Here is a 9,551-nt window from a genome sequence, read left to right as displayed (position 1 = left end):
TGAGATGGGGCCCTATCTCAGTACCCAAACTGGTACCCAAAGGCAGACAATTTTGGACTTATTTTTTGAGAGAGAGCTAAAAGCTGATTCCTCCCCTCTTCTCCACTTCTCTCTAGAATTCCATTTGTATGAGTTCTAGGAGAAGGGGAAAGGGAAGGAGATGAGAAGTAAGTGAATTAAAGTGGATGAGAGAGGGGAGGGACACATTCACCAGTCACCGCCTATATCGAGAATTTGACATTGGCCGGTGGTGTTTGGTTCATCGGCGTTCCATGTGGACCACGGATGCTTAAAAGAAATGCTCTGTACATCTCCGTACAGTATCTCATTGCGGCGGAACCTTACAAATGTTATTGCGCGGTAGAATCAGGAATCGCGCATCGGATCGATGGAAGAAGGGAGTACGAACGAGGGGGGAGAAGAGGAAGCACAGAGAAAAACGCTACACATTCACTCATACATTCTTACAGCAGCAGGCAATTCGCGAGAACATGAAATCGGGAGAGTATATTTTAACGCTCGCGAATGAGTGCAAGCAGGTGCGGAATAGAAGATAGAGCAAGACAGCCCAGTTTTTGTTCAAGCTAGGTCCAAAATGTTTCCTTGGGAAAGGTGCGCGATCGTTCCATCACGAACTCGATCGTTCTGCGCTTAATGCCAGCAGCCGCCATTCGCTTAATAATATGGCGCTGATAGTCGGTACAATGTTTACCTCGACCCATTGTTAATAAAATTGCTTGCTTAGACCGTCAAGAACACACTGGTTAAAAACTTGGACACGACTGATGCCGTGCACTGCCTGCGTTCTGCTTTTATACGTGATGAATCACATCGTTGTCGAGCAGCAAAAAAGCGTATGGATAAAAACTATCAATGAGTAAGCGAGTGAGCATCTACCCATTCAAAACCAGAACAGAATACTGCCGTGGTCATGAAACAAAACGCCCATTGAAAAGAACACCTGCGCTCTTGCTCAACGCACACACAAAGTTTCCCATGCGCACACAACGTTCAACGCAGAGATGCACGCATGCCTTTCAATGGCGTGCACTGGTGAAAAACCTGTGAGGGAATGCCGAGTTCATTGCTATTGTGCGCGTTTTCATTTCGCACCGGTGTCGTATTCACATTCATGAAACAGCACACCTGCGTTCTCGTCCGAGGAACAAGCGCTGCTGTCGATGCAAACTTTAGCTTTTATCCAAGTGTAAACACACGCTGTTTCACATGATAACACACATAAACAGAATGCTTTCAACGCAATATGAAACCATGTCAAGCTACGTTTCTTCAGGCAAAAACCCCACACACACACACACACACACAACTCACGAACAAGAGCGCGGACTTATTACTGGGGAGAGGCCGCGTGTTTTTTTAACAGATGAACACAATAGATAGCGGCGAAAGGTTGAAATCAAGTGAATAAAACGAAAGTATAAAAAACAGAGTAAGACACACATTTAGTTATAGTTTATTTAAATAAAACCAGAAATTCCGAAAGCAGTATCCTGCGCAATCATTGGTCCTTCGAACCGAATTTCTGGACATAAAAAAACTGTAAAATTTTGTGTATCGAGGTTCTTAACCTCAATCACGCGTTGCGTAAGTCAAGTGCTTCTGAAGTGAAGTGTACATGGCTCTAATACACTCTGTATTGTAGAAAAAAAGTCTGCTGAATATTTGCTGGTTGGTGAGATGGCTACAGAAACGAAGAAACCCCAAGCGACGATTGTGACGCTGCGATCCCGAGCCCAGATGCGAGCAACAGAAGAGTTTATTAACGGGTTCAACGAGGAGAAGGCGAATCAACTGGCAGACTGGTTATCCAGTTTGGAAGCAGTTTGGAAGGCGTATGAAGCGGCGCAGTTGAAGCTGTACGAAGATGAATCGTACGAGGAAGATGATAAGCAGCTGAACGAATTGTTCGACGCACGGAATGCGTTTTATGACAGGTATTGTGCAGCTAAGGGTTTTATAACGTCACGTAAAACCATGGCAGTCTCTGATCTGGATGCCACGGATACGGGGAAAGGCACCAATCTGGCTAATTTACGTCTACCTAAGCTGGATTTGCCAACTTTCGATGGTAACACGACGGATTGGCTCAGTTTTAAGGATCGGTTTGTGTCCATGATCGATGAGTTAGAGGACATGCCTTCCGTAATGAAGCTGCAGTTCTTGATGTCAGTGCTAAAGGGTGAAGTGGCAAAACGTTTCCAGCATGTGCAGCTTACAGCCGACAATTACAGCATAACATGGCAAGCGCTATTAGACAGGTGTGATAACAAACGGGCACTAAAGCGTGAATATTTCAAGGCCCTGCATGCCATTCTACCGATGAAGGGCGAGTCGACTGAAGAGTTACGCCGGGTTTTCGATGAATTTACTAGGCTGACCCAAGGAATGAGTGCGTTGAAAGAACCCATACGACAATGGGATACACCGCTGTGCAATCTGTTGTTCTATAAGTTGGATGGTAGAACCTTATTGGCTTGGGAAGAGTATACTAGTAAGGATCAGGAAGATTTGTATACCAAGTTGCAAGAGTTTTTACAAAGACGGCTGAGAATCCTTAGTGAAACAGTTCAATCGACCTATGAAGTATCAAGATCGAGTGTGGGCAAGGTAGCCGGCGTGAAGCAGCATAAGGATATTGTGTGTGTTAGCACCGTGCCACCCGCTATCCTCCGCTGTTATGCATGTGCACAACAACACTACTTACATCAATGTGAAATGTTTAAAGGAATGCAAGTAGCTCAACGTGAGGAGGTTATCACATCGAATAAGCTGTGTCGGAATTGTTTTCGAGTTGGACATATAGCCCTGCGATGTAATTCGAAATTTAAATGCCACAAGTGTCATCAGCGCCACCACACACTCTTACATGTCGATCCGATTGTGCAAAATCCATCTCCAGATAACATTTTGGTTGCCGCAACTACTGCCGCATCGGGAAATACTATTGTTTTACTACAAACCGCGTTGGTACAGGTGGTAGATGATAATGGAAAAATGTTTGATGCAAGAGCATTGTTGGACTCTGATTCGATGTCCAATTTCATATTGACGGCACTTGCAAATCGTTTAACTAATCGCAAATGTTCTGCTAGCGTATCTATTTTAGGTATTGGCCAACGAAAAAATCATATTCATGAAGCAGTAGATGTGATCGTGGCATCCAAGACGCAGCGATTCAGCACAAAGCTAAATTTTCTCGTTTTAGATTCACCTACCGCACAGCTTCCCACTATGGAGGTGAATACAAATGAATGGAAAATTGAAGGATTAGTACAAGCCGATCCATTCTTTTACAAGCCAGGCAAGATTGATCTAGTTATCGGTGGAGAAGCATTCTGGGTTATTCACATGAACGAACGAATCGGTGTTGGGTCTGATAAGCCAGTATTTGTGAATACTAAGTTTGGATGGACAGTTGCTGGATCGACTTCAGCAACAAGCCAGAATCGTCACGTGTCAACAAATGCAGTTGTGCGTCAGGACACGTTAGAATCGACCGGCGATTCTGGGAGATAGATGCTTTACCATCCTCATCCTCGGCTTCAGACGAAGATCCATGCGAGACATTCTTCTCCGAAACTACTTCTCGCAACAACGAAAGAAGATTAGTGGTTAGATTGCCGAAAGTAAAAACATCAAGAATCAGTCTAGGGGAGTCCAAAAGTATAGCACAAAGAAGATTCTTCAACAGCGAACGTAGACTACAGAAGAATCCTGAGATATACGAGCAATATCGAATGTTCGAACTACGGGCATCATCAACGGGACTGCTAGCAACCACGACGGCGAAATGGGTCTTGCTTCCTATGTGGAAATATGGGACACGTTGCTCGAGATTGCACTCATCGTACTCAATCGACGTCAGCTGCCATCTACCATAGTGAAGCAAATCAAAACAATGTTATCCACGAACCGAACTATAATGAAAGCGCAGTTCAGATAGAAGCTATTCAGGAGGTAAGTGTTGCTTTCAAAGTCTCTAATGAGTTCGAGAATTTGCCCTCATGTGTACTTTCTTTGTTTGATACGGGTAGCCCTAGGAGTTTTGTCAGCGAAGAGCTTGTCCCGACTCTTGCCCAAAATCCGTGTTTTTCTGGATTCCGTGGATTAGGAAATCAACCTTTGACATCGCTAGGGCATGCAGAAGGAAGAATTCGTTTTCGTGACACTTATGTTAACCATTCATTTATCATCATTCCAAAGAAACAAATGGCATGGTCTATTATCATTGGACGGGATTTATTTAAAAAAATTAATATTCATTTGCATTACATACGTTACCGTTATTCCAAACAAAGTTTAATGAATTACAAAACCATAAATAAAAACGAACTTCAACCATACATGAGAGCGCGTCTTGAACATTTAGAGATTTTGCGGGGTTTTTGTAAGAATGGGGAGGATATTCATTCGCAGTCCATTGGTTCGGTTGATGATAATAATATTGCTGTCTGTGAAAATATAACCACGATATTTAGCGAGTTATGTGCGATTGACATTAGTTCCGAGGAGGCAAAAATAGATGTAGGCTCCAATTTAAACCACGAACAGTCACAGGAAATAATTTCTGGGGTATTTAATCATTATTTGCGATTGTCAACAGAGTCAATTACAGAGCCAATTAGTGTCATTCAATGACAATTAGTGTCACAAATAGTCACAAATCCCATCTATTGTAAACCAAGGCGATTTTTTTTTTGCTGAACGAAATCAAATTCGAGACATAGTTCAAGATCTTTTACAAAAACAGATAATACGCCCTAGCAGTTCCCCATATGCCTCTGCGTTAGTATTAGTTCGCAAAAAGAACGGTGAGACTCGTATGTGTGTCGATTACCGACCTCTAAATAAAAACACGATACGGGATAACTACCCTTTACCGTTAATCGACACGTGTCTTGAACATCTTAGCAATAAGAAGGTTTTTACTCTCTTTGATTTAAAGAGCGGATTCCATCAAGTTAGAATGCATGAGGACTCCATTAAATATACGTCTTTTGTTACACCAGATGGGCAATATGAGTATGTGAGAATGCCATTTGGATTGAAAAATGCTCATTCACAATTCCAACGGTTTATTAATTCAGTTTTGCGAGAGTATATAGATGAAAGGAAACTTGTAGTTTATTTGGACGACATAATTATTGCGTCAAAAAATATAGACGAACACGTAGCAACACTTAATAGCGTTTTGCGAACGATAAAGAAATACGGGCTTGAACTGCGTTTGGATAAATGCAAATTTGGTCATAGTGATCTGGAATATTTAGGGTACCATGTGAATTCTAAGGGCGACTGAAGAGAGACTGAATTGCATTGTGATGCGAGTTCAATAGGATTTGGGTCGATTCTCCTACAGAAGCAAGATGATGGAAAATTCTATCCGGTGGCTTATTTCTCCAAAACTGCTTATGCAAGTGAAGCAAACCTGCATAGTTACGAACTGGAGACTCTTTTGGTAATTTATGCCCTTAAGCGTTTCCATTCCTACGTGCACGGTATCCATATCAAAATAGTCACGGATTGCAATTCACTAGTAGAGACCCTAAAGAATCGCAATTGTTCGGCAAAAATTGCCAGATGGTCTCTATTTTTGGAGGACTACGATTACTCAATGCAATATCACCCCGGCAATGTAATGAGTCATGTTGATGCCCTCAGCCGTAGCAAAGTAGCTGCAGCAGTCGACGACATTGACATCAACTTCCAGTTACAAATTGCCCAGTCACAGGATCCCGAAATACAAACACTAAAAACTAGGCTGGAAAATAATACAGTACAAGGATATTTATTAATGAATGGGACTGTGTACCGTCAACCTTCCCAAGGAAAATTGCAACTGCTTGTTCCTAAAGGCATGATACTTGGCCTAAAGGCCAACTTAATTCGTAACATTCACGAAAAAATTGGCCATCTTGGTGTTGATAAATGTTGTGCCCAACTGAGTAAGTTCTATTGGTTTGCTGGAATGAAAAACTATGTGCAGAATTACATAAAAAATTGCCTCAAATGCATAATTTACTCCGCACCACCACGGAAAGATCAGCGTAATTTACACAATATATACAAAGCTCCAATTCCTTTTGATACAGTTCATATAGATCATCTAGGACCACTACCTTCCCTGCAATCAAAGAAAAAATTTCTACTTGTAGTCATCGATTCATTTACAAAATTCACAAAACTATACTCAGCCACGTCCACAAGTAGTAAAGAAGTATGTAATGCATTAAAACAATATTTTGCCTATTACAGTCGGCCAAAACGACTAGTGAGTGATCGTGCTACGTGTTTTACGTCGAATGAATTTAAAAAATTTCTCGAAAATAATAATATTTCTCACATTCTTACTGCTGTTTCTTCTTCTCAAGCAAATGGTCAAGTGGAAAGAGTAAATAGAGTAATAAGACCAATTTTAAGCAAAATTTCTGATCCTTTGGATCATGCCGATTGGAGCTCAAAATTACAAATGGTAGAATATTCATTGAATAACACTGTGCACTCGTCAACAAAAAATGTTCCATCCATTCTTTTGTTTGGTGTTGAACAGCGCGGCACCGTCATTGATGAATTGACAGAATATCTTGATGGAAGTATTGAATATCCTAGAAATTTTGAAAAAATACGTTCTGAAGCCTCAGAAAACATAATCAAGTCACAACAAGTAAACATGAACCAGTTTTGTAAGAAACATCGCCCTGCTCTAGAGTTTGAGGAAGGAGACTTAGTAGCCATCCGTAACATAGATAATACTCCCAATAAAAATAAAAAACTTGTAGCTAAATTTAAAGGACCATATGTCATACATAAACGATTGCCACATGATCCATGATTCGTAATCCATGATGTCGATGGTTTTAAACAAAGTCAGATACCATATGGTAGCATTTTAGAGTCAGACAAGTTGAGATCGTGGATTGCGGTGAATTGTGACCCTTCAACTGAAACCCCCAGCAACACTATAGAAACAAATTGAGGACAATTTACTGTCATAAACGGCCGAGCTGTAAACATTGCATTTAGCTCGCTAGTTATATAAACCTCGCTACACACGTCACACTTTAATAACCTTAGTTTGTGTGTCACTTTTGACACTGGTGAAAACGTCAGACGGGCAGATATACGATGTTTAGAAGTCGGCAAGATAGGACTTGTGCAGTATGCTTTGTGCAGAAAATAAAATATAATGGTTTACAGTTCCTAAAGCAATACTTGATAGTATTGTCCATTGTTACATTTACCGCATCATGCAGTGTTGAAGGAGTCCAGCTCAACGACGAAAGTAAGAGTAGTTTTTGACGCGTGGTGTAAAACTACATCAGGGTACTCCTTAAATGATGCGCTTCAAGTTGGTCCAACTGTTCAAGTAGATCTTTTCTCGCTGATTGTTCATTTCCGGACTCACCGAATCGCTATTAGTGCAGATGTCGAAAAAATGTATGGACAGGTTATGGTACATGTTGATGATCAGCCATTACAGAGAATTGTATGGCGTCCAAGTTCTGCAGAAGAGCTTAGAAGCTACCAATTAAAGACTGTTACTTATGGAACAGCTTCTGCTCCATTTCTAGCAACCCGAGCTTTAAAGCAAATTTCCCTCAATGCAGCTGATAAATACCCAATCGTGCACCCCATCACGAACAATTTCTATGTCGAACTTTCTATCTGGTGCTAATGATGAGGAGTCTGCTGCGATGTTGCAGAAAAACGTATCCAACTTATTACAGCAGTATGGGTTTGTTCTAAGAAAGTGGGCGTCGAACTCGAAACGCGTCCTAGACGATATCGCAGATGAAGATTTAGCAACCCCACGTTGTCACAATCTAGGAACTGATCCTGCTATCACTACTCTGGGACTTGTATGGTTCCCTGGAAGCGATAATTTCAGCTACAATTTCAAGAATGTCGCATTTCCTCCAACTATTACCAAACGCACACTTCTATCAGCTGTTGCTAAAATATTTGACCCTCTGGGGCTGGTTGGACCTGTTGTGTGTAAGGCGAAGTAACTAATGTAACAGGCTTGAACATCTATCGACCCAATTACTGGTAAACCTATTGATTGGGATGTTAATCTTCCAACGAAACTGCAACATGCTTGGAAAGCCTTTCAACAAACGATTCAAATTATGGAGAATTTAAACATCCCACGCTACGTTTTTGGGAATGAAGGTTTAGACAAATGCGAATTTCATATATTTGGCGATGCCTCCGAAAAGGCTTACGGTTCCTGTTGCTACATACGTGCTCCTTCAGAGTCAGGGGTTTCAATTCATCTACTAGTGGCAAAGTCTAAATTGGCTCCTGTTAAAACTCATCATTCCATTGCCAAGCTTAAATTGTGTGCTGCATTATTGAGTGTGCAACTTTATGGCAAAATATCGACTGCATTAAGATTCAATCCTACGAAGATTATATTTTGGAGCGATTCTACCACAGTTTTGCATTGGTTAAACGCATCACCATGTCGATGGAAGACATTCGTAGCAAATCGTACTACACAAATATTAGACGCTACGAACATTAACCAATAGAAACATATAGCGGTGATTGATAATCCAGCAGATTATATCTCCCGAGGTTTAGATCCAACAGATCTATTAGACGCAGAGAGATGGTGGTTTGGACCATCATGGCTTTCTTTACCAGAAGATCAATGGCCAGCAGGTCATTTCACTCCTTGCAAGAATGCCTACATACTAGAAGAACGTTGTAATACAACCATGTTGGCATTAGCAGCCGTTGCAGCAACATTCTCTGATGAATTATTTGCCAAATATTCATCATATACTAAGCTTCGACGCGTTTCCGCATACTGTTGCCGGGTGCTAGTCAAAACGAGACATCGTAAAGGAGCGAAGGTTTGTGTAGAATTTCCTGAAGATACTAATCCCAAATGGTTATCGACGGCGGAATTACATTTCGTAGAAGTAAATTTATGTTTATTACATCAGCAACAAATGTTCCCAGACGAACTACATGCTTTGAAGAATGGAAGCTTTATCAATTTCAGGAGTGGACTACTGTGGAACCTTTTTTGTAAAATTTGGAACACGGAAGACTATACCACGGAAGGTATACTTATCTTTGTCTTTGATCTTTGTCTGTTTTGCGACGCGAGCAGTACATCTCTCCGAGCAGTACATCTCTCCGCTACATCGAATTACATTTTGGATAACCAACACGGGTTCGTACCCAAACGTTCAACATTAACGAACCTCACTGAATTCGTTAGTTTCTGCAAACGTAATCTCGACTCCGGAGGTAAAGTGGATGCTATTTACACCGATCTCAAAGCTGCTTTCGACCTCATCTCACACGACATTTTAATCTCCAAATTGCAGAAGTTAGGGTTTTCGGAACAAATTGTTAAGTGGTTGCATTCCTACCTCACAGAACGCTCATACAAGATCAAGGTAAACGATCATACATCTAGAGAGGTGCTTGGCACCTCAGGAGTGCCTCAAGACAGCAATTTGGGCCCGCTGCTCTTCATTCTTTATATAAACGATGTAGGGCAATTGCTAGCG

The 9,551-nt window shown here is 41.3% G+C and overlaps 1 protein-coding gene across 1 annotated transcript; it reads left to right on the top strand.

Annotated features, from left to right (window-relative positions):
- Positions 1-1,407: 1,407 nt before the first annotated feature.
- On the top strand, positions 1,408-5,364 carry LOC120906059. Its single transcript, XM_040317462.1, has 3 exons — positions 1,408-1,605; positions 1,664-3,978; positions 4,056-5,364. Exon 2 carries the CDS (start codon positions 1,699-1,701, stop codon positions 3,535-3,537), a length of 1,839 nt encoding a protein of 612 aa, XP_040173396.1. The 5' UTR covers positions 1,408-1,605; positions 1,664-1,698; the 3' UTR covers positions 3,538-3,978; positions 4,056-5,364.
- Positions 5,365-9,551: the final 4,187 nt, after the last annotated feature.

This window comes from Anopheles arabiensis, chromosome X, assembly GCF_016920715.1.
Source record: "Anopheles arabiensis isolate DONGOLA chromosome X, AaraD3, whole genome shotgun sequence".
Taxonomy (NCBI): Eukaryota; Metazoa; Arthropoda; class Insecta; order Diptera; family Culicidae; genus Anopheles; species Anopheles arabiensis.
Note: the sequence above shows the minus strand (reverse complement) of the source record. Positions and strands in the feature narration are given on the sequence as shown.